At 35.9% G+C, this 26,565-nt stretch overlaps 1 protein-coding gene across 5 annotated transcripts in view; it reads right to left on the reverse strand.

The window, feature by feature from the left end:
* Positions 1–9,182: 9,182 nt before the first annotated feature.
* The window catches only part of STAG2 (STAG2 cohesin complex component), a 75,245-nt gene continuing 57,862 nt past the window's right edge, over positions 9,183–26,565 (reverse strand). For 2 of the 5 annotated variants that reach the window (XM_082770620.1, XM_082770621.1), the window contains 12 exons: positions 24,111–24,203; positions 21,331–21,505; positions 20,751–20,890; positions 19,555–19,656; positions 17,555–17,703; positions 16,884–17,012; positions 16,329–16,534; positions 15,723–15,912; positions 15,526–15,639; positions 14,338–14,464; positions 13,930–14,007; positions 9,183–13,241 (listed from right to left, as the gene is read on the reverse strand). In XM_082770620.1, the coding sequence (XP_082626746.1) occupies positions 13,086–13,241; positions 13,930–14,007; positions 14,338–14,464; positions 15,526–15,639; positions 15,723–15,912; positions 16,329–16,534; positions 16,884–17,012; positions 17,555–17,703; positions 19,555–19,656; positions 20,751–20,890; positions 21,331–21,505; positions 24,111–24,203 (1,659 nt within the window). In that variant the 3' untranslated portion in view covers positions 9,183–13,085. The other 3 variants (XM_082770622.1, XM_082770623.1, XM_082770624.1) reach the window with 3 other exon arrangements.

Raw genomic sequence — 26,565 nt, forward strand, 5'->3', positions numbered from 1 at the left:
AAAAGATTCAAATTATGAATACAAGAACATTTTTGACAACATGCCAATGAATTAAGAAAGTTTTAAGGAAAGAAATGTCCAAGTAAGGCAGTAAGAGTGGAGAATACTTCTTTGGATAGGCTGTTAATTTCATCCACATGCTGAAAAGAACTGAGTGACTGTTATTAATGAAACAATACACCTGTATATCTTATTTCATCATCTAATATATAGCATTAGCCACCTGGCTTGTCATGTTACTGCTTTTATGGTTTGCAGTTTCTTTCTTACCAAGATGTCCCCCACCTCGCAGTGCCTGCTGCCCAGAGATGTCCCAGCCAGTGACACAGGAGAAAAAATAATAATAATAAAAAAAAATAAATCAGTATCCTCCAGGCTGAAAAATTTCATAGCCATGATGAGACACCTCAGAAAAAAAGGAAATTTGAGTTAAGACATTAGAAGTTGGATTTGGCTGGCTTCTGGAGAACTGTTGTCCTAAATTCCTGCTGAACATGTAGAAGAAACAGTGGGAGTCCTCTCTATAATGGCAGTGGAAGCTTAGCAAGCATTCAAAATCCACTGATCCATAATAATGTATGTTCATAAGGAACTGAAATGAGCCCAAATACTTCCCCAGAAGGCATTACAGTAAGAGCATGGAATTAATGGTTTGGTTCAGGTCTCTTAAAGGAATCATTCTGGTGCCCATGGGTCTCTTGAAAGCCAGCAAGATGACCACAATACTGCAGTAGATCATTTTATGCTGCAGGAGCACAGGCGTCTATCAGGCAATTGGAGGATCTACAAGGGGAAATAAAGAATATCTGCACGGTGTAATGCATCACAACTCACACTTCTACGCTATTGTGGACCCTAGAATAAATTAAGCTGCACTTATGTTGCACTTAAGCCTGAACAAAAACTTCTCTCTTCCCCAGATTTCTGGCTAAATGTGAGAACTTTGAAGTCCTTTCTTCCCAGAAACCAAACACCACTTACCTGGCTTTATCTCCAGCTGTAAGGAAGTCTTCACCTCAGTGACAGTCCAGCACTTAAAACATTTTCCATTATACATCTAAACCAGAACATCTGTAAATCACATCCTGACAGTATTGAAAAGTACAAACTGTTCTGATATTTTGTAGCCACTAGAATCATGTAAACATTTATCTTTATACTCTGCTCGCTCTTTATTTCCATTAGAGGCTCTATATTTTAATATTTTCTTGAGACACAGAATTTGGCCCACTTTAATTGACCGATTAATTCCTTTTGGCTCTGCAAGCACTTGCCATTTTGTTCACTAACACAGAGGTAATCCTCCACCAGCTGAAGGGCAACAGTCTCTGGCAGAGGTTCAGGCTACTGCAGCGCACCACAGCTCTGTTCTGGGAGGAGAATGGCATCAAGCACTTTGTGCTGAAACCAGCCCTTCCAGAACTCGGCAGAAACCTCCACACACCTCCTCCTGTTGTCCTCTGGCCAGAAGGACAATTCCCTGGGCTGAAAGTCTATGCACACAGTCTGCAAAACAGATGAAAAGCCTCAGCTCTGCTCTCGCTGTGCAGACCCTGACGAATACCTTGAGAAGGGTATGTTCTTCATCTCTATTACTCTTCTATATAAACAGCCGCATTAATCAATTTTACCTTCACCCTGAAGTAGCTTATCATGACCTTTCTTCAAAAAAATTATTATATATATATTTTATTTATTTTTTTTATTTTTTACCAGAAGGCAACATACATGTAAACAGCTCTGCTTATTTGTATGTTCTTGTGGAGATTTGTGGAGACTTGCAGGCACAACATAACAGGGAAGGAGAGCTTGTCCAAGGCTATGATAGCTATGAACCATGTGCAGCAGCAATAGTTGCTCCAGGAGGACTGGAACAATTCCTGCCCAGAGACCCGAACCACATGCATGGAGGTGTAGGGACTCTGCACAAGCTGCCTGGGTTTACCAGCCCGCAACAACTGCATGGGATTGATCACCAGGTGTAGCTTGGGGGAAGCAGCACATTAAGAAAAGGCTGAGAAGGACATGAAGTGAGGAACAGCAGCAGTGAGAACCCCACAAAAGAAGAGACAGGAGAAACACATCTTGCATCTTGACTCCATACCCAGTCTCAGATATACCTTTACCATGAGTACATTCTTCCCACATGAAACCAAAAGTTAAAACCACCACTACCACTGAAAAAACACTTACCCCACCATGATAAGGTTGCAACAGGATTACATCTATACCTTAGTTTACTTATTAGGGAATTTCCAGTGAAGTTCCTGTGCTGCGTGCCACTTTTGTGCCGGAAAATCTCCTGATTTCAGTTCTCCTTTTCCAACTATCAGCTTGTTTTAAGGGAATACACCGCATCTTTTACACTCTACTATGTTAAGGTGCTGTACTTGGAGTTTATGCATAAGTACCAGAATTAACAGGAAATATTTGGAATGCAATTTGGGTATATAAGCCTCCACACACTTGTCAGCCTGACAGAAGCTCCCTCTGACGGCTGGCAGGTTGGGGAAGCAGCACGCCTCTCTGCTCTAGCTCCTGGGGAGAGCCTCTCATCCCACCACAGTAACTCTCTAAGTGACTATAAGTGACTAAACAAGCACAGACAGCATATTAAGTACTCCCTAAAGCGGTCATGTATTAACAGGACGTACAACAAGACATATTTGCCTCATAATTCTGAAAGTGCCTGCTGAGAGTCAGCTGGATATAAAAATTGCTTGATCCTGGTTTGAGTAGATTAAATACGATCCTCCATTTCTTTGCAGTGGCCTGCCTGCTCTGGTGAGGTCTCATGGGCCTAGAAGGGAGTGTCAGATTCTGGGCTCTCCAACGGAGCAGGCCAAGGGTACGAGCGGGGCATAAGGCAGTGCCATGGGGGGAAGGGCAAAGGTAACCAGGCCTGGCACACTGGTCAAGCAGACAGCAGCTCAGCTAGCCAAACACAATGGGGTCAAGTTCCTCACAGCTGTGGCAACCAATATGAACAGGGCTAGAGAGACAAGCTGAGGCGGCTCAGCAAGGATATTATAAGATAACCAGCAGAACAGCATAGCCCTGTGCTTAGAGAGCAGGTGCAGCTGCCAACCCTGGCAGTTTTTAAAGCTCAGCTATGAAAAAGTCACTACCTGTAGGCTGGCTTAAACTGGTGCACGTGGCAGCCTAACTTTCAGAGGGGTGCTGGACAAGATGACTTCTAGAGATCCTTTCAAACCAATGTTTCTATGATCTTTATTAAAAAATTACAAGCAGGCTGTATGTTATAGCAAAAAATATTGTTATTGTATAACATTTTGCTGTTATAAGAACACTGTGGATGTTGTAAACAAATACTTGCAGCTTTACTGAGTCTGGTTGGAGATGCTAATACGAAGGTTACCTTCACTCATTACTGTGTTAGGTATTACAAGCTATACCAAAACATCATTAGAAAGCCTTGACTCTCCAAACAGGATATATATGTAAAAACACCACCATCCTCACTGGGGACCAAAGATAACTAGAAAAAGTCCCTGAATTTCAGAAGAGTGGCAGAAAGAAAAACTCTTTAAGTTCAGCAAGAGACGGATGCACTGGAAATAAAACAATTGGAAAAAGACCCAATGTTTGAATAAGTTTAAGAGGCCAAGTTCAATGAATAAGTTATCACAAATTATTGACCCATATCCGATGCTCAGAGCCACATGAATCTCACCCTTAAACAGCATGAGAATGGAAACAGAATTATGACTTCCATTTGACTTCATCAAAAGCTGCAAGCCATCACTTTGAAAATATCTTTGCACTGATTTGAACTGCATGGTATTTCTAACTTGAGCTTTACTTTGCATAATTGCTAGCATCATCTCTTGAAAGCAGATTTCTTTGTAATCAGTTGTACTACGAACATCAGTTTACTTAATAACATGCATCTGCCTTGAAAGACTGAGTTCTCCAAACGATTCTGTCCAAATCCCAAATCATTCAGTCCACATTCCTGGTGCACTTTCCTTTGTACCTTAAAATTGTAAGGAAAAAGCCTATCATTAAAAGCATCACTGTTCTTGAATTCAGAAAATAATCATTTTGCAGAATGTATGCAGGTTAAAGAGGGTGACTTGATAAAGCAGATTCCCCTGAATGCCTCTCTCTTGAATACCCCAGGACAAACACTTTTGTGCACTTTCCATTACCTACAGCACCGCCTTATGAGTGGAGTAAGAGGGCCCTTCTAAATTCATGCTGGGAGGGTAGAATGAAAGCAGTGACACTTAAAGCTGGAGGACCTCTTTGAAAATTAAATTGGAATGAGCTAGGGCACCTTTACTCTTATGAGCTTTTTGGAAAACATACCTCAAGTAAAATGTCGCTACTGGAAGTGTCCTCACTCCTCTCCCTCTGCATAGGTAAGAGGTGGATCTTGTGCTGATGCAGCAAACTTTGTCTTTTTATTCCTCAAATATAATACTCTGGAAGTCTTGGCCCAGAACCAGTTTTATTTCTCCATAATACACTTTTATGATGAAAAATGAATTATCTCACTGTGCAGGCATGTAAGACCTGCCTGCATTTGCCCACCTAAGCTGACCACCTGTATCAATTTAGAATGAGCTGGACAGCAGACACAACTTTATTGGTAATCATTTTACTGGGAGTCAGAAGGTGGCTGACCCAGGGTTACGTGATTGGCAAGGCCACTGGCAGCTTGGTGCCAAACTAATGTAGGAATAATAAATAATTTGCCCCTTCAGAGGGGGGTGGGCACCACACACACATCTGATACCATGTACAAGGCAGAGCCTGAGGAGAAATCACCATGCTGTCAGCCAGGCCCCAGCATGGTGGCTGCTCAGAGTATTTTGTTCTCCGGATCCACATAGCGCTGGTTAAGCTAGATGTGATGCTAGGATTTGTGCATACATGTTTGTGTTTTGTAGAACAGGAATCATTAACCACCTGCAAGATCCATCCTGCCAACACATTTTTGATTATACACCACTGAGGGGTGCGGTTTCATTACATCGATCACTCCACACACCATCCCTTTCTGTTAAGGGATAAGAGATGAACATCAATCTAATTAATTTTAAATATATATATATATATATATATATATATATATATATATAAAATCTAACTTTCCCTATGGGCAGGGATTTAAAAAATGTCCAAATGATGTCTTTTGAACTTTAATAGTAGATTTTAACCTAAAAATCTAATAGTGCAGACAAAAAGAACAGCATATGAAGAAATGATGCTTCTGAGCTGTAAATCCACAGTATCTGTGGATCTGTCACAATCTGTGACAAAAAGAGTATTGCTCCACAGCAAACATAAACAAGATGTTCTCTTTGGCAAACGCAGCACAAAACCCAGAAAAAGAAAGGCAATGCAAACAGCTGAAATTCTCTCCTCAGGAGTCTCACTGTTATACAGTGCCACTGCTCGTCAGATCTACAAATCCAGCCCAGGTGAGCTAGGGAGCTATGCAAGTTAAAAGTCATTCTGAAGTGGGAGATGAAGTGTTGCAAGGCAAGAAGGAGGAAAGGAAGAAAAAGAATTTGTAACGAAAGCAACTTTAAATAGAACATCTGTTCCTTTTAGCTTCGTGACACTTCAAGCAAGCTGCTTGAAGTGAAAAAAAATTCAAGAAAAAGCTGCTTGAAAAAAAAAATCCTAAACAAGGAAAACTACTGATAATCCAAACATGTAGGCTTCTCCCGCTATGAATATTTACATAGTATGCCCTCCAACTATAACCCCATCAGTACCTCCAACAGGATGAAAATGACAGTGTTTCACCAACAAAGCCACTGCCCTAGTCCATACTGGGCTTCATAAAGTACTGCAATTCCTGGCTGTAATGGAACAGATCAGGGAGGAAAAAAAAAAAAAAAAAAGAAAAAGAAAGACAGAATAAGAGAATCTGCTCTTCAATATGCAGAAGACTTTAAGCCAGCAACAGAAATAATGAATAGACAGACTTCATCAATTGGTATGTAAAAAGTTGTGCAAAAGCTCAGTATTTTAAGATGAAAAATACAAAGAGCAGACTAAATAAGATGTGCCACATCTTTAAGTGCTTTTGTTCATGATATGAAAAACAAGTGGATGTGGTTTGTTTTTTTTTTTTTTTTTTCCTTTTGGTGGAGCTCAGCAGTCTAAGACGAAAACTGAATATAAACCTGCGAAGAGTGTGTTAAAATAATAAGAGATCTGTAAGTCACTCAAGAACTGTGGTTTAACTGCTGCTGCTTTTTAAATAGCAAATTGCATGCCTTCCTGGAATGGCCATATGGTGTGGTAAAATAGCAAGAGCTTTCACATGGAGTTGCTGACATCGTCCTCGAACTCTTAAGGCACTCTATCAAATGCTCAGACTGAGCAGCAAGATCAGAAAGCTGAAATGGAGCCCCAGCACCTGTACCACAGCCCTGAGCAAACCGACCCATCCAGGAGCTGCAGTAATGATGGTACAGAGTCCACACCGCTGGCAGCTGTTGCAGGCAACACAGAGAAAGGCACAAGGAAAGGTGGTGATATTGAGGTCACAGGGAATGAATGAGCAGTCTAGAGAAGGGTTATGCACAAGCACATCATCCCAGCTAGAATTCTGACAAAGGCGTTGTAATGCTATCAGCATCCAGCACAAAGCTTTCTCAGAGACACTCTTACAGAATGGAAGTGGGACATTCACTGCTTCTTCAAGAACGCTCCAGGTGCGTCTATCAAACTTGAAACAAGCAGCTGCTGTCAGCATGGCCCTGTCAGCACCCACCTGTGTGTTGACACAAGAAACAATTTCATCTAGCTAAGTAAGCATTTTCTCCAAACTGTTCTGTTTTGTAACTTGAATGCTTTAATGAAACTACTACTGACATTGCATCCCCTTCTGTATTTGAGGGTACCCTCAGAGGATTTATTATTTTACTCTTAAAAGTTCAAATGTCTTTTTTTTTTTTTTTTTTTTTTTTAAAGACAGAAATAATTAATATTAGCAAAATATCATGGGCTTTCCCTTCTTTTCCAAATAAAATACACTCTGAAATTCTTTAGCAGGAACTACACACTTTTGGGAAGCATGATTACATTACAAAGAAGTGTACATATTCTCTAAAATAATAAAAAAGCTTTACTGTGGGGTTCTGTCAGACAACTACCAAAACTCTCACAAGCTTTGGATCATTTTGGGTGCGCAGTTTATAACTTATCACTGTATTGCTACTATGATATCCATCTATAAAATCGGGCAGTAGCAACAAAAAACAGAACAATAAAGCAGTTGAAGACAGGAAGGAAAATGACACACTATTGACTTGTATTGGGTGTGTGTGTGTGTGTGTGTTTTAATAGAAACTTTTTTTTATTGATGTCCTATGTTACTTTGTTTTTCAAGACTTTAACATCTTTCTCCTCTAAAGGCAGGACCCCTTTCGAATGCCAATAAATACCAGAAATTAAACAATCTCAGTACTATAGACCACTTACAGTAATGTACAATGATGTAATGAAATGTAATTTCAGTATCATAAGTTGTATTTCAGTATCATAAATTGATTAAAGCTAAAGCAGTCAAAACATTTAAACAGGAATTAGTATATTTTTTAAGGAACCGACCAATTTGTATTTTAGTGAAGAATTCTGAAAAAATAACAGGCTTGACAAAAGCTTCAAAGGAACTAGCCCATGACATTATGCAGGCCAAAAAAAGAAAAAAAAAAAAAAAATCAAGTAGCTATAGGTTGAAAAGCAGCAAAAACACTATCATCAATTGAACCATCTCAAGCAAATATTTTATGAGTGGGAAGTTAACAGAACTGACACCCTGAAGTTTTGTGCTAAGATGAATATACACATAAGCAATCTGGAAAACAGAGAAGATAATATATTTAAATTGGCTATTATCTAGTTAAACAGAACTTTGAGAAGAAAGGGATTTACCTGCCCTAACAAGCTATATGAATCAACAACACACCATCCAAAGGGGGAAAAAACAAAACCCAGCAGCAATCATTAGCCTCTTACATATTTTCTTTGGTTATTTAATATCAGGAAATATATTTTTTTAAACAGAACATCTAAGGACTATTCCTTTGAATTTCATTGTGTCAAAACCTTCTCTGTGGCCTCTTTGGTAAACTAGAGGACAGCCTTTGCTTCTGTTTAAGTGTTTTTTTGTTGTTGTTTTTCTTTTTTTTTTTTTCCCCCTCACATATCCTTTCAAAAATTGTATTTCTTTCATTTATGGGCAATCTGCACCAAAGGAGTCCAACTAGAACAAATTTTACATTGAATTGTGAAGATACTTTTCTTGTGATAAAAACTAGACATACTAAAACCATTTTCCACAAGATATTATTGATCAACAAAATTTATAGACAGGAACGAACATTTGTAGTAAGGAAATGGAAAACCCCATCCCGAGTTGCACTAGCAAGAATTAGAAAAACTACCTGTAAGATTTTTACATGACTCCTTTAAAGGCTTGTAACAGAAAGGAGTTTTCAATATATAGCCAGAGCTGCACAGCAGCTATGGGGATGTGAGATGGGAGGCAAAGAAACTTGCCAAGATTTCCCCCCCCACCATTACCTTGCTGTTTTGCCAATTAAGCTTAGTATGCTTATCAGGTGTATGATAAAGGAATGGAAAGTAGTGTACACATTCAATGATTGCAACTGATGTTACCAAACAGCCTGATTTGACTACATACAGTACCTCCAATATCAGGATCAAAAGCAGTCTGCATAATTTCTGATAAAAGTTAAGTTATTGATACACCTTTAAAAAAGGTAACACAAAAATAATTAACCATTGATTTCTTGGCATGTAAAAGTTCTATACAAATTTTAAAAATTTTATTTGAAGGTAACTAACCTCTTGAAAAGCTCACTCTGTATTTACACTAATTCTTTTAACAGGTTTAACTCAAATTAAAGCATATTTGAAACAATCATGATTGCATAACTTTTCTACTTTAAATTATTAACCCAATTAGTGCTTTATTCACATTTTAAAAACTTGTACAATTTATTACAAATATAAAACAGTGCAGTTTTCCATACATTATCTCAACTCTGAGACAAACACTTAAAAGACATGGAAAAAGATTTTGATTTCTATAAACATAACATTTGCATTATTCATAACCCTTTCTTCACTGTCCTCCCCATCCCCGATTTAAAAAGATCAAACATACAACATACTGTAGGTTTATTTTTATTCAAAAAGTTACTGTCTCAAGACATAAATACAAATCAGAAAACAGTACAATTAGGACAATAGAATGTGGAGGACAACAGGTTAAGGTAAATATATAAAACATTTTTAGCTGGTTGAAAACAAAGCTGTAAGAACTGCTTTCACAAAGAAACACTCCTTCAAGAGTAAGAAAATCAACTTAAGTTTAAAATCATATATACAGTCCTCTCAGCAGTTCTATTAAATGCAGTGGTGTGAAAAACAATATAGGCAGTACTTTTAGACATGAGTATTTATTTATGTAAAATGAGTTAGGCAGATCTAGTTTTGAGTTTGTTGTTACCCCATGACTTAGTAAAATAATTATATTTTATCATGATCCTTTAGATAATCTATGGTTTTTGGCTACCACAGCCGAATGTTTAATTTCTGAGTCTAAAAACAGGAAGCCTTTTTGTGTTCACCCATTTGGGGAGATTCTTGTATTGCAAGCATATTAAGGCATGGAATGATTAAAATAATATACCTCAAGAACTGAGAGACAACTGACAAAAAATATACATATGTAATATAAGTTAATATTTCCTTTAAAATGATGTCTAGCTGCCTAAGCCTTGCAAAATGAGTCGATGTCAAAATGGCATAGATCCACTTTCTGTTTTAGACCAAATTTAATTTATTTGTGAATGGACACAAAATGAAGTTTAAAGCTTAGCTTTCAAAGAATATTATGGGTTGTTTATGAATTTCTATTATCCAATCTAATTTACATACAGAGGAAATGTACTGTAACCTGTTAGAAGTATCTTTAACCTGAAGACTGCTTGCAAAGACAGATAGATAAAACAATATAAAATACAAATTTAAAAATCATTTTTAAAGCATGAATTCTCATGCTCTTCTATTTTTAAACATTGTTAAACTTTCAATATATTTCTGAAACCTCATAATTTTAAGTTGGAATTTAAAAGTAAGAAAAAACTAAACAAACTGCGCAATTATAAAATCAGCACCAATTTATATATATATATAATTTTATTTAAAATTTAGATCCCTATTCCCACACTCTAATAAGCTGTATAATTTTTGTTTAGAATTTTTCTGCAAACATACTACAATAAGCTTCTTTTATTTGGAGACAAAATACAGTGGCACTACTGGAAGGAATTTCACAACATTACATTTTTCTTAAAGGACAAGCAAACTTTCAGGGTTGGAAATGGGCAAGCATGACTGTTACTTTCTGGTACTTCATAGTTTCTGGACCTTTCTGAGAAGTCTAGCATGAAGTTTTTGGAATAGAAGTGTTTTAGATAAAAAAAAAAAAAAGCTGTTACAATTCTGCTTTACATATTTTTTTCATGATTAATTAATACAAACCTTCTGTTGCTGAAGTTTGCATTTAATTGAAAATACTGACGCTCTTCTGGTTCTATCACTGTAAGAAAATCAATCCACCTATCAATTCACTTCATGGATGTAAACAGCAATCCAGCACAGCTCATGATTATTTAGTATAGCCAGCAAATGTGTAAAGAGAGGGGCTCAAATCTGTACCAAACACCTCTCAGACTGTTAGATTAAAACTAAGAGGGAATACTTCCTTATGATCTGGAAATGAACTGATAGCACATAAATAAAATATTGATTTTTCCAACAAAAAAGTGTAGCTTATCCTCAAATTGTTTACTTGTCCTTTACATTTCTTTTTTTTCAGGCAAACAAAACTGCCCCTTCAATGCACTTGATCTTGAAAGCATGTCATTCTCCTTAGAGAAAAATCTGTTCAGAATTTCACTGTATCTACCACAATTTTGTATTGAAAAACTTCCTCTTCCACTTAGAAAATGACTTCACCACTGATTTATTTGCTGCTCTGGTATTAAAACATTGACACCCCAAGAACCTAAAAAGAAAGTTAGAAATGGTGTCAATTCGTAGTCTACTACACATTTAACAAAAACAAAGCAATTAATATATGATTTAAGATTAAGACACTTCAAAATATGTTAAGGCATTGTAAGTTTTGTTTTTTTCCTCCAAACCAAATTCACCACACTTCTAATTCATGTAATAATATGAAAAGGGCTCCTCATTCATTAGAAAATGTTTTTCCACACCTGAAATTAACTAGATCCAGAAGGAATGTGTTAAAGACTGTGCTTTAATTATTTTAGATAATTGCAAAATCATTTAAAATTAGTTGCCTAACCTAGAATTCTTTGACAATGGTGATTCTATAGGCCTTAACCTGTAATCAAGTGTGCAGTTTCTAGCAACTAAGCCTGAGATAAAATACTCTATACACACACTGACTGCTGCCATGCTTGTGCTCATAAAAACAAAAGGTCATCTTGCAGCAGCAAGCCAGGACACAAACATAATGTTTTGTATAGAATACGTGATTTCTATCAGAAAGAGAATAGAAAACAAATCAAACAGTAAGCAGAAAAAAAAATAAATAAAGTACTGTCCTTCAGGAGACTATGTGATTAAGTGAAGAAAAAGCTTTCCTCAAATGAAGAATCAGTTTCCATTCCCATGTGGGGACAAGCCATACGATTTTCTATGCCAATGAAAGCATGTATCATCACTGATAGGCCAAAAAGGAAGATTCCACATCTTGTGACTGTCCTACCTTTTATAGAACTCCCTAAACCAGAAAGAGACATGAGAGACTTAATTCTCCTGAATCTTAACACTGCTGTTCAATTTTATCTGTTTCCAAACCAATTTTTACTGTTCTTGGCATTAAATTCACTTCAGATGCATCATACAAATGTAGTGCACTGCCTGCCTCTGACAGTTAGTGCACTACAAAGTTGTGCCCAGCACAGCTGCCTCTGGCACCAGTAATGGACACCAAAATAAAGGATGGGCTAAAATTCTGATCATAAACTATGTGTATCTGAATAAATTTCATATATTTTGTCTACGTGTATTAGAAACAAGCGCCACAACTCCAGGAACGATGGACCTCAAACAAATTATATTAATAAAATAAAGTAACTTTACTCAAAGAAGGTTTTTTTGCATTTATGATTTGTGTGTTGGTTGGTTTATAAACATTTTAAATACCCAGTGACTTTTAGCTCTGCTTTAAGACAATTTAATGCTGTCTCTTAAATTATTAATAGAACTTTCCCACTTAGGCAGTTACATTCATTTAGGTGGAGTTTATGCTAAGGGGCAGCTCTCTGTGATGCAGCTGTTTTCTGTATTCCTGCAGAAATCACCCTTGCCGTGTCCTTACTGGGAGAAAGGTTTGCTAGATAATGCCCCCTTCACCATACCAACTTATTTAAAGCGTGCCACTTCTCCCTCCTTGCAGAGAAACAGACTATAGCTTCTTCTCCTGGCACATGGAGGCAGGACACTGATAGTCTCTCAGAATTGACTCCAAAATCTTGCAGAGCAATGTGACTGTAACCAGCTGCCATCATGTGGTGATACTCCCAAACTGCAGCTAAGGAGTGCCTAGCAAATCCTAGGCTCACGTGGCAAGGATGGTAACAAGAATGAGAAATAAAGTAATAGGAAAGAAAACTAGCTAACAGTAAGCAGAGTGAAAAGATTCATAACTAGCTTTTTGAAACTGAAAAGCTGAAAGGTTTCTGAAAAATCAGTGAGATGCACCTGTAGAGGACCAAATTTTCAGAGTCATCAGAATAAAAATGACTGGTATTTCACAGATCAATGAACTAAAATTAAGAAAAGGAAGGAAGAACTATTTTAAAACAAAGTTAGAAAACTGGTGATATACTTTCTAGGTGTTACTTCAAGAACAGAATACACAACAGCCAGATGCACAACCTAATCTGATTCATTAGTACTAGAAACAAAGGCCTACTGGCACAAAATATATGGATTTGCATTTAAAACAGTATTAAGACTTTTTTTCTCTCTCATAACAAGAACAGATTCGCGCTGCAACAATACTGTAAAAATATGTAATCGTCTTCCAAATTCCACCAAGCTGTCCAAGATTCCCAGGAAGCCTTGTTGTACTGTCCTCTGCTGGGTTGCTGCAGCTTGTTATTTCCAGTGTAATTTTGTACCAGCTACACAAGGTCAAAAATGGCTGCATACATTACAAGTGGTTCAAGACAGAAGGAATCCCTCATGCAGTTTTTTAAAAGAGAATAGAGACTGCAGATTTATGAAGTCGGATAAAAAGGGCAACTGCAAGCAGAAACTACAGACTTCGGATGTTTTGGACCTAAAACTATATATGGAAAGAAAAAATACCTCTCATCTCTATAAACATAGATCTGTATTGTCTCTATGATCTATATTCTCTATTATCTTACTTATAAATAAAAGTTAATATGGAAATTTATAAAAAAACAAATCATCCAACACTGACAATCGGTAATGTCACTAGAATCAACTGAGTTCATCACAACAGGAAACTTGCTTTAATATAGTGTATGCACAGATTTTTATTTTATTTTTATGCTCTTTGCTACCAACGTCCGCAATACTCTTTTCCATACTAGAAGTGTACCTTCTCAGATTTAAAGGCTTTTGATTTTTACATAACTACATGTAAATATTAAGAACAAAAACCCTGTAAATTTGCAAAGAACATCAACTATCTTAGAATTTATAAAGCTGAATTACAGCATAAAGCATTTCATTGACTCAATCTGCCATAATGGGCTACTCAAGACAGCCTAAAGATTGCATTCTTTCCATTTAAAATTTGAAGTAAGACTGATTATTTTCCTCTTACGTACGTTAACCTACCGATTCATCCATGATTGAAGCAGGGTCAAAGAAATCTGGTTTTAGTTCCGTTCTTTCTCTCCTGTTCTTTGACGGTGGCTACAAAAAGCAAGCAAATAAACACATTAATAGTAATTTCAGAACAGACACACTGAAATTTTAAACTATAATAAATGAAGCTGAAGTTTCAAGGGATAAGAATTTATGGGACACATATTTTCATACATCCTTATTGAAGCACGTTTGTCTTTAGTATGGCACTTTGGAAAAAAAAGATATGTATATACGTAGTGGCACAGCCATTTAAGAATGTAGAGATCAACATGAATTGTTTTCTGTTTCACCGAAATTAAAAATTGATTCAAATATCCTACTTGAAAGCAGCAATACAAACCCAAAATTGACTGAAAGGACAAGGAAGTTTCTTACTAGGTCTATGTCCATGGTGTCAAAATCCATGCCTTCATTGAGATCTTCAATTCGCCCTTCTGATGACATCATCACGTCTTCAACAATTGGCTCTTCATCATCTTCCATTAGACTTGTGCCACGCCGACTGAATTTGAAAAAAAAAAAAAAAGCGCATATTATTTAGCACTAGATCAAGTTACGTTTTATCTGAATATTTAACAAATTTATGTTCACTAATGAACTGCCAACAAATGATAGTTCCATTACACAGAAATTAAATAATTCAATAAATGTGTTAACTACTATTAAAAGAAGTATTCGATGAGCTAGAATATTCTAAGAGAGTAGGGGAGAATGACTTAATCAACTTAAGGAACTTTGTGGGACTTCTCCTAATTGGTATTCTGAGGTGCTGTAGGAACTGATAGGCAGATAAAAACTACACCCAATCCAATGATTTCCATGAAAATATTCATGCCCTACATAGAAAGGTCATAGGTTTGCCACCTAAATAGAATATGGATTTTAGTTTTTCTTGCCTGCCTTATGACAAGGCAACTAGGAGTGTCTGTTTGGGTTGAGAAGTTCTACATAAGCTTTTCATGACAATCAACATACACAACTGGACATCCAGTACTACAGGATTCATCTCAATTTTTATGTTAATTTTAGGTTAGACAAAAACCTTATTGATCACAGAAATGCTGAAGACAGCAGTTTCTTTAAAATGAGTATATATTTTTTTAAATAAAAAAGATCCTGAAATCTAAACTCAGAAGTAAAAGGAGAATGAAACAGTAAAAATAAACTTCTGAGCTTAAACTTCACTTCACACATGGAACACCTACTTTTAAAGTAATTTTAATGTTCTTTTCTAAAAAGGATTCTGCAGTTGAGAATACATAATAAAGGTGCTTTGCATGTTGCACTGACTATATGTATCTGCCACAGACAGCAGTTGGTTCAACACACCCAGTTCTCTTTATTACAAAGCTCACTACTGCTAATTTTTCTTAAGTTAAAAAATAAGACAGAAATCAGATCACGTGAATATATTATGCTAAATGCATCAGCATGCACTTTCACAAAAAAATAATACTACCGAAGAATTAGAACATGTATCCCTCTTAAAAAATATAGGAATAGTATTGCATTTAACATATGCTTCCCAATCCCTCCCCGTAGTAACATTTCACTCTCACTCACATAGCATGTTGCAAGTTGGTTCTCAGCTTGACGTAGTTCATCGCTGCCCTCTCCTGTTGTTGTCGTGCGGCTTCTTCCTGTTGCCTTTGAGCCAACATCCACGTTACTTGCGTGCTTAAAAAGACCATTATTCTATTTTAAACATGAACTGTTTTTGTGTATGAACTAGCACAATGCAGACCTACTCATTTACGTACTTGTAATCAAGCGGAGCTTGGTGGTGTTCAGGCTGCATAGGATAGACACCCATATAACTCTCTTCAGGTCGCAATCTCTTGGGCTCCCTCATTATTGTGGAAGTAAGTTGAGGTGTCTGCATCATGACTGGTGTGTGCATTGTTTGCTCCCTGTTCATCCACATACTGTCACTACTGCTGCTTTCTTCAGCTAGAAGAAAACACTGGGTATTAAGAAACTTTTTCAAACTAGTCTAAAATTGAATGTTTAAACAATTTAAACAAATGTACTTCCTGAGAATCAGTTTTACTTTTCACCACAAATTCTTACATGTGACCCCCAAAAGGCCTTAATTCGTAACCACTGGCTAGACTATTTAAAATGCTTTTATTTTCTGTAAGTTAGCACAGTGTAGTGCCCATTACTTCCTTTTGTGCCTCAGTGGTACATTATTCAGACTCCTCGGATGAACAGTTTTTCCACTAAACACAGGCATGCACACAAAGTTATCCTATCTAAAGATATACATTAAAGCACACAAATTCTCTCAAGCTAAGAAATAGGGATCAACAAATGTAGCTTCTGAGTATCTACTCTAGTAAGTTTTAAAATGAGAGAAGTTCTACCTTCAGGTACTTTCCGTTTCCCTGTTGCTGGCTTTGTTTTCTTATTTCTTACTGTAGATCCTCGACTGCTGATTCCACTAATTACTGACATTGTATCATCATCCCCACCAGCTAATAAAGAGTTTCGGTAGGACATGAGAGGAAGCCACACATCTTCTCTTCGTAGAGACATCTGGAAGGTCATAAACTTCTCCAAGTACACGTACCTTTAAATGGAAGAAAAAAAATTAGAAAGATGCAAGACATCTGTAACATGATGTTAACATGTCAAGATAAATAACTATTCAATATAACACCCAAAGCTCCCCACCTAGTTAACAAAACCAACCGATAACAAATTCAGAATATGATTTCTGTTCATTCACCATAGAATGAGGAAACAAGGATCAATACAATTTACCCTTTATGACTATGCTTGACTACATCACTGTAAAGTTACATTTAAGTGCCAGAGATTCCATTCTGGGTGAATGTAATACACATACATACATATTCAAATAGATATTAGCATCATTAATATTTGTAATGAAAAGAAAATGTAAAGAAAATACTTACACTGTTCTTTTGTCTTGTCTGAGAAGTTTGGAGGAAAACTCACTCAGAATATCAAGAAATGCCAAATTTAATGGTGGGTGGCTCTCACCTTGTGGATTAGGCTCCTTAAATGCAAATTCTATGCCATCCCTAAGGAAAAGTTAAAAATTCATTTACGTAAGGCATAAACTAAGGAATAAGTTATCAGCACTAGAAGCTATCAAAACTAAACACCTTTCCCCTATTTCAAGGGAGCAACCATTCAGTGTTTCCATGTCCTAGCAAAAAAGTGTTCAAATTACGAATGAATTGTGTTCATGGACACACTTTTTATCCTAATGTTTCTAACTCATGTTTCAAGTTTTCTGCAGGTGGCAAAGATCGTAATTAAATGGATCTGTTCTTACTGTTATGTACATTAAAATGCTTTTTTATGGTGACAGCATCAACACTGCTTATCATTTACAGGCTTATACAATGATGCTAAAGAAAAACATGATTTAACATTTGGGTTTAATTCAGGAACAAAGACACGGTCACCTCCTAACTTATAAATGGGTTATAACTAAAATGAATTTCTTTAGTGCTGATGCAGTTTATATTAAACTAGTTTTGAAAGACTGAAAAGACATTTTAATGATGTTAGTCGAGAAGTGCTACAAAAATAGCAGTAACACAAAGCACACAATTACTTGTGTAACATAGCAATAGCTTCTCTTGTTTTCAACTGATCCAGTCCAAACGTTAAAGCAAAACGTCGAGCAAGTTCCTTTATGCCACTGAATGTCGGTGATGATCTATCAAAATTATAACCATTTTCTTGAATCATTTCATTGAAAAGCTGTATGAAATGAAAAAAAAAAAAAAAAAAGAAAAAAAAAAAAGATTTTCATTTATTAAAAGATCATGACAAATTTTAGACCAAACAGCACATAATTCAGTTTCAGCAAAATGTGTTTTACAGCTTTATTTCTTAAATCAACAATCCAAAATGATACAAGTTTATGATCAGGAAGTTAAAGCTACTCTTGAAGGGTCTGTATGTTTAAGCTTGGACAATATGTACACTTCAAGGAATGCGTCAAACTATGTTGGACTACAGATTTCAGCACTTCCTTAAGTGGGATGTCCCAGAGTTGAGAATACTGAAAATGAGTAAGATTCCCTGATGTGTATACTAACAGAGAAAAAATAAATGCAGTAAATTCTCACCTGGTCTTTATTATTACAGTTTGCCAAACTACTACTCCTATATAACTAATTTTGTTGTATTTGTATTTGGAAAATACACAAAAGAAATTCTAAAATGGAAACATGTCTTCAGGGAAGTTGCCAAAGCCACCAGAAGCTCTGCCACTGAGGATCAAAATCAACTCTTTATCAACAGCCAGCAAACTTGAATGCTCTGAACTTTATAATTTTTTTTTTTTTAGATCAGTTATTTCAACACCCTACTCAATTTGTCTGTAATTCTCTTCAACAGATTATTTTTCTATTATCTTCTAGTTTTGTGCAATACACGCATCCTTCCCCCACCCATGTAACAGAATAAACCAAAACCAGGTTCAGTCAGGCTATACACATTAACTTGCATTTATAGACACACTTTGGCCCACAGCTGCATCCTTCCTTTTAAGCTGGTGCAGCTCACTCCAACTTAGTTAATCCCTTTATCCCTTGTTACTTCTAGTATTCCTTGTCTGCTTGGTTTCTGTTTTTAGTTTTCATAGAAACATGCTAGTTCACGTTTAAATTTAAGGAGATTTGGCTTTCACGTGTGCCCCTCTTCCCCCATTGGTCGTGGTTTGTTTGTTTTTGGATATTTATCAATACTTGGGTCCCCTTGTGTTACTATTCTTGTAGTTTTATTAGGCTTATGTAACTGCCTTCCTATTATGTGCGCAATTTCACATATTACATCCATTTTCTGTCTGCCCTTTAAAATATATGGGGCAGGCTGTTCATGAGACAGAAAAGATTAACAAGGACAGAATTTTCCTGGCATCACAAATACTTGCAAACTCTAGTGAAAAGTCAGCAGAATCAGTAAAAGGAGACCCTAGCCTTCAGCTGCATATTTTGTGCTGTAGTTCCATCAGCTAGTTAATGTCACACTGCTATCAAAAGGAAAGGTATCATCCTCCTCTTGTACTGGCAATAATATCCAGATGGATAAACCGTCTTAGGGGCTTCACTAAGGATTTTTTCTGGTTAGTTCACAACCAGATACATGTAAGCTGTATGAACTCCAGTACTGACATAAAGGGGTGGAGAGAGAGGACAAATTGAGATACATTTTCCTTTCAACAGTAGCACACATCTATGTTAAATTGAAGTGGTTTGCAGAGATGTGCTTTACTGGTCTGATTCTCCTCAATCCTGTAAGATTTATGCAGATGGCTCATGTGAGCAGACGAATCCAACTCCTGACTGAATTCATAAGGTCTGCACACAGACAAGCTCATTTACTGAAGAGAGCACTAAAATATTTTAATTTCAAAGATAGGTGAAGCAACTACCAAACATTCAGAAATACTGAAAAACAAACTCACAACTGGTCTAAGTAATTGTTTGTTTTCAAACCTACCTTTCATAAGAGCTTTTTCATTAATACCTCACACTAGCTATTAAACAACAGCACATGATTTACTGCATGGAACTTCATGCTTAGAAGACTGTAAATCATTCTTACCTGTTGCAAGCTAAGAATAAGTGTTTTAGCACACTGGATTTTGTCTATCTGTCTTGTTTTACTCATTGTTTCTTTAATAATATCACCATAGTCGTTGTAGTACTAGGAAAAATCCAAACAAAGTAGGTTAACTTTCCATTTTAGTTGAAAACATAACTATCGAATTCTTCAGAAAATTACATCTATGTCATGATACTTGAAAGAAAAAATCAGACACACTGAAAAAACTGACAATGCTTATGCTTACACCATCAAAATTGTATCCTAAAATACCTCAAAAAACAGTATTTCCATTTATTTTCCTTCTTGTTTAATGTCATCAATATTACTTTAGAGGCAGAACGAGCTATTTATCTTGAAGGCCCTGACACACTTATTAATAGCACATATTCACCCCTTCAGGGTACAAGATTAGAATCTAATCTCTGATGGGGAGTTTTCTATTTTCTGTTTAAACTAAGCTCTTATGGACAACTTCATAATCATAATTTTTCCAATGGAGACAGCTGCCAGTTCAGTTTCAAAAGTAGTTGAAGTTTAATACAGTACTAAGTAGTTATTTAGTGATTCAGAATATAAATAAAGGGCACTCATACAAAAGCAGGCTGCCTGAATTTTTATTTTTTAAATGTAATCATCAAGAAGCAAGTTTTTAACATGTTCACAAAATGAACTCATTATTGTGCAGCTGTGAATCCCAGGTGGCAAGGGATTTTATATTTAACAAAACTAGCAGCAGATACAAGGAACATGTTTTTTTCTAGGAGAAATGAAGGAAACTTGCAAAACAATTTTCTTCTCTTCTACAAAACTTAAGCTGAAATTATTTGATAAGGCTAGATGCCAAGTCAACCTGTGTGAGATTTCTTAAAAAGCCTGAAACTTAAAGCTGAGGTGAAAATATACCATCAACCAGATATCCTTAAGAAAATAAAGTTATTAGAAACAAAGTAAAAACAATTATCAGGTTTTCTTCCTGCTCCCCCACTATACAGGAACTGTGAAACCCTCTCAGCTATTTTCCCCCCTCTTATGGAGAGAGAACTTTAACAGCCCTTCTGCTGATACAGAGTTTTGTAGGCTTCATATTTCAAATCAGCTATCTCACAAGGAACAAAATAAATAACAATAAAAAAATCCACAGCTACTGTATTCTAATGCTTCTACTAAGTATAACCACTAGCCTTCTGACTTACCTTCATATATTGCTTGAAAATGTCTGCAGCAGTATTCATTTCCACCACAGTATATACAATGAGTTTACAGAAAGCTGCAAGTAGATTTCTTCTTTTGTGCAATGCTTCAATTTTGCTAGCTTCATCATCCTGCTGTCCATCTGCAATGAGTATGGAAGATGAAAACTGTCGGGTTTAAACACTTCAAGTTTAAGTATTGTATACAATGATGCGGGCTAGTGGTCAGGGTTTAGAAAAATGAAATTTCAATTCTGACAGCAATGCACTTTATTGACCACTGACAAGTCTCTCTTCCTGAGATATATAATATTTGTGCCTATGAAAACAAACCTTCATCATAATTACCCTACATGTCCCCAAACCATAAAGGGCTTTAAGTGGCTGCTGACATTAAAAAAAACAAAAACAAACAAACAAACAAAAAAAAAACAAACAAACAACCACAAACCTACCTCTTTGCTCATGCACATTTCTCATTGCTAGAAGGGAAAAAAAAAATAAAGGCACAAAATACCACAGGCAAACAAATGTATTAGCTAGAAGGCAAACAACATAAAATAAACGTAAGTTTTGCACAAACCTGCACTATTATTATCATCATCCTGATCAATGAAGACATGATCTAAAATAAAACTGAGTAGTTCAGATTGTAATGAAGAATCAGGAGTGTAAACAAGAGGTTCCAACATATCACGTCCTCCTGTCATAATCTGATGGCTGAAGATCATCAACACGTCACACAGAATTGTGAAAGCCTATTAAAAAGAAGCCTTAATAAATATTTGCTTGGTAACTGGATTTTAATTTATTTAAATACAGAATAACATTTTCACTGAGCTAAGTATTTAAAGCCCAATGTATGATGGTGCCTCTTAAGTCCTAATCAACACGACAGGCCAACTGGAACATAAATGTGAATAGCTTCTTACATGAGGTTGCTGTATGACTCTCTAAATAAAAATGCTGCACAAATGTAGCCAACTAAATATAAAAAATATTTTAAGAATGAAACACGAAGAGCATGAAACTCTCAAATTCTGCTTGAAGGATGCCACATGAAGATACTAGAGAACTCTGCAGTCACCAGCCATAGAACATTCCACTTTTTTAATTGTTTTGATCACATCTGGAAAACACATAGCATGGCTGAGGATATTCAATCCCTTCAGATCCTAAGGTCTGTCTTGCTCCCAAAAAAACAACCACCTCTTCACTATGCTGGCAAACACGTCTACATCAGATTTCAATGACATCAGATTTCAATGTCTGTACTACAACCACAAGAAGTCTGAATACAACAGTACCTAGACAGACATTCTTTAAACTAACTGGACAATACATTGCTTAATGCTGCACCTCATCGTTTTCACCGTAATCTCTTGGTAGTATTTACGAATTTTAGGGTATTTAAGTATTTTAGTGTAAACATCAGTTCTCAAACTCCTCAAAGGAAATGCTATCATTTTCATGGTCATGGAAATACATACGCTCCTCTTGAAGTAACCTTCCAGCAGATTAGAATGGGAAAACACCTATGTGCCCTACGTGACTGAGGCAATTTGTTTCTAGGGCACACGCCTGAAACTAAGAGTAGATTTTTGAATAGACCTACTCAGAGCTTCAGTGATTTTTGTCATACTTTCAAACATTGCACCTTATGACTTTGATACTAATTAACTCTCAGACTTAAAACATGCTTAAGCAGTTCAAGGAAGAACTTATAACAAGATTCTTGTTATAGCAAGAGTTGCAAAACCTGCAATTGTATGACTAAGTGGACTAGATATTCAACTACAAGCTCAAGGTTCTTTTTTTAATCACCTTTTATAGCAAAAACACTCCTGGGCTTTCTATTTGTTTAAGTTAAAAGTACACCTATAGAAGATAGTTTGGTCCTTCTTCATAGAGAAATGCTAGACTTTTTGTTTGTTTGTTTTTAATCTTGTTTTAGCATTCTAAAGGTTTTTATGGCATTTACTTTGAATTAATCCTGCCATCAGTTACCAGTGCTCTTCAGTGGATCCTGAAATCCATACAAATGTCCTGGCTGAAGGACTATTTCAACACAGACTGGAAGAGACCCAGCCCCTACAGCTGACACAGTTACCCTCAGAACTCAAGGCAAGCATTTCCCAAGATATCTCAGTTCAAAAAGCAAGAAAAAAAATCCCAAAACCTTCATGCCTGTATTTGCTTTAAAAAAGCCAGGACTTGTGTCTCCTACCTGAGATACCAGGCATTCCTGACATGGACTAAATGCCTATATATTTTACGTTTGAATTATCTAAGGACTTGGTTTCAGCTAAAACTCTCAGCCACAAGGAACAACTACATGAGGGACTGACTACAAAATTGGTAAGACGAATAGGTCATCAGAATGCAATTCACTGGAACTCTAGTCAAATCTGAAGCTTTACTCAATGCCCTAACTCCTTAGATCTGAAGCTCCGATCACAACCTGAGCAGTACATCACTGCTGAGGCTTCCAAGCACTTGCTAGAGTAGTCTCCAAGCACCTCAAACCAATGCTGTTAACAATTCACCAGTGCGTATGTGTACTGAAAGGCGACCAAGAAGAATGAATGCCTCTTCCCAACAATGAAATCCCTCAGGTTACAGTGCATATATGTGTTTTCATTAACACACACACACACTAACTACTCATCTTTTTTCTTGATCCAGAGATGCACAAAATCCTAGGGTTCTGAAGTGAGGAACATACTCTGTATGCAGCAACATACCAAAAAGGAAGAGTAAAATTGACCATGTATGTCCCCATGTGTTTACAACAATGGGAGAGGAAGGTTGTTTTCTTCATGGGTCTTGAGTGCTTTGTTACATATATATAATAGTGGAAACCTGGCAATGTAAAAGCACTCTGAAAAATAAATAACCTGCATCTTCTATATAACTGTTCCCATCCCTTCCAACTCTGTCTACAAATCCACAAGCAGCTCCACTGGAGGTGTGTGACATGACAACTAAGAGTTTGAGATGTAACTCTCCAACCTAACATACAAGTTGTAATGCTTCTACAGTGCACCTGCCCATTGTTTAAATAAAGTAACAAGAACAATTGAAAAAAAAAAAAAACAAAAAACCTTCAAATCATTTATGCTGCCTAAAATTACTAGAAAGATTCAAGTTCAAATTGGTTTTGAAATCCCACCTACATTACTTAAAAGGGCACATATACAAAAACACAGTGTACACAGGAGACTCAAAGGGCATTAAGCCTAAGCATCCAAGACACTTATCCCACATCTTCACATAAACTTGAATAGTTCCTTTTGCTAGTATTTGACACTTCTTTAGAAGTATAATATTAGAAGACTATAAGGATAAACAACAATCACTAACCTGTTCCTTAACAGCAGTGTTTACATTGGTCAGGTAGTGTTGACAGATTTGACAGAACACTCTCATCTGCTTCTTCAGACGTAGAAGATCCTCCTTTAAAGAGAAAGATTCCATGTAACTGTTCAGCTTTTCCATTTCATATTCATATACAGTGCATGCATTTTCAGAGCTATCCACCACAGACCTCATACGTAGATGCGAATCAAAGTCCACTGCATTAGTTAAATTCACTATTACAAACAAAATTAGCAAGGAGCAATTTCCTCAATTTTGTCATCCTGTGTATTACAATAGAAATGGAAGTTGGGATGAAATTGGCAGAATTATTAAAAATAAATAGTAACAACAAAAAAACAGTGCACAAAGCATTTTCTTTTTAAAATATCTGTATTTTCAGCCCTAAGTACAGATTTTAGGTAGCTGTGTAGCTAAACCAGACACAGCTACGTAGTATACTTTTATTTCACTGCTTGGAGATAAAGCAAAGCATCAGATAGGAGTTGAGGTTTTCTTCCCCTTTTCTCTAAAAAATAAGTAATTTTAAAAGTAGCTTCAAAAATTTTCAATGACTTCCAGCAAAGTAAATTACTGAGCAAATAAAATATCAAACTGATACAAAAACCATCTGCATAGCATATTTGGTGTCCTATCTTCTAGTTACTCAACAAAATATGCAAAGATTCTAGTTCATGTAGAACTGGGGAAGTCCGATTACAAATTATTGTCAGGCCAGACAAAGAAATACCCCTGAGAAATGTAAAAACTATCCAAGTAATCTAAAACAAAACAAGTCTCTCCCTTCAAGAAAACAGGTAGCACACTGGTACAATGCATCATTTAATCTCAACAGGAGTCACAAAAGCAACAGCCACTTATCGGCTATGACTGTACAGAGTTTAAATATAATATGTTTTTAGAACGCTTTCACTACATACAAGGTTTTCTCTGAACATTTACCATTCAGATTGCTATACCAATCTCAAGAGAACTACACACAATAATACGTTCTTCCTTTTCTAGAGAATTATTCTTTTAAATTTAAATATATATGTATAATTAATTTGATATTTATTACTTTCAACAGCCTGTATCGTGAAGCCAATTCTCTTACTTAGTCAACCTGTTCACAGACAGCACAGGGCTAGAATTTAATTTTTGTTATGGAACAACGATCTTTAGGCACAGTACATTCCTGTCACTTCTGGTTCTGTGTGTCAAATTCTTTTGAACCTAAGTCAATGGAACTTCTGTACATACCTGGTATATATTTGGCAGCACTCAAGCAGTTAAATATAATAAAACAGGTCTAACTTCTCAACCACAACTGTAAAAGCCTTAATTTACCAAATACTATTATAATGGAGCAGGAATAGTATTAATAAAGGACTATTTTTTCCAAGTAAGTTATTTTCATTCCTGTTGGAAAGTATTACGAATTACATTTTACTGCACAATAGCTAAGTTAATCTTCATTTCTAACCTAACTTTTCAATATTTAGTTCAGCTTCTACAGTCAGATTTGTGATAAAGTCTTAATCATTGCTACCAAAAACTCAGACTGCTGCTTCCCCTTAAAAGAATAAGCTAATAAATCTTCCAAATCCTTCACTCACATAAATAGTTCTCAATGATCTATGTATGCACTTTGTATCTGATATTCTGTTTTTAGTAATTGTTAAAAGCAAGATGATGAACTAGTTGACCAGCACGTGTTCAAGAATTTTGCATTTAGCAGAATTTCAGACTCTATGACTGAGTCAGAAAGGCCGCAATTACTCACTGAATTAATGAAGTCATAATATGATTAAAAATATAAAGAGAAGACACTATGATCTCATATAGGTGTTCTCTGTTATTAAAAAAAAAAAAGCACAAGTTACATATCACACTTCTCTACTCCTATGATATATTAAAGCCCACACACCATACCCAGAAACAAAGAAAAAAAGGCAAAAATGTATACATCCTCACATTAAAACAAACTCATTGTAATAATTAATTGCTAATCTATTAATTTAAAAAAATATAATACAATTCATCGATTGCAAATTGAGTCCTTTTCCCTTCAGTAAACTATGACAGATACCTACAGCATGTTAATTCCATGGACATAAGAAACTGCAATCCCTTCTCTGAGATTTTTAAAGAAGTAAAATTAGAAAAATGACATTTGCCAGAGGTTTGTCTTCCATGATTAAAACAGATATATTCAATTACTTAAGATTCTTTCAACTTAATGTGTGTGTCAATAATAAACATAACAATTTAGGGAAATATTATGATTTAAAAGTCAAGCACTTCATTGTTAAAATGATGAATTCTGAAGAATTTCTTAGGAATGTAGCTTTCAAAAGGTATACATATAAATTTTTTTTTTGAGTTTTAATTGATTCCATCACATTTCCTGTTTAATGACACTGCAGGTACATACAAACATTTGTTTACTAACACATCT

This window comes from Aythya marila, assembly GCF_965140915.1.
Source record: "Aythya marila genome assembly, chromosome: 13".
Lineage (NCBI taxonomy): Eukaryota > Metazoa > Chordata > Aves > Anseriformes > Anatidae > Aythya > Aythya marila.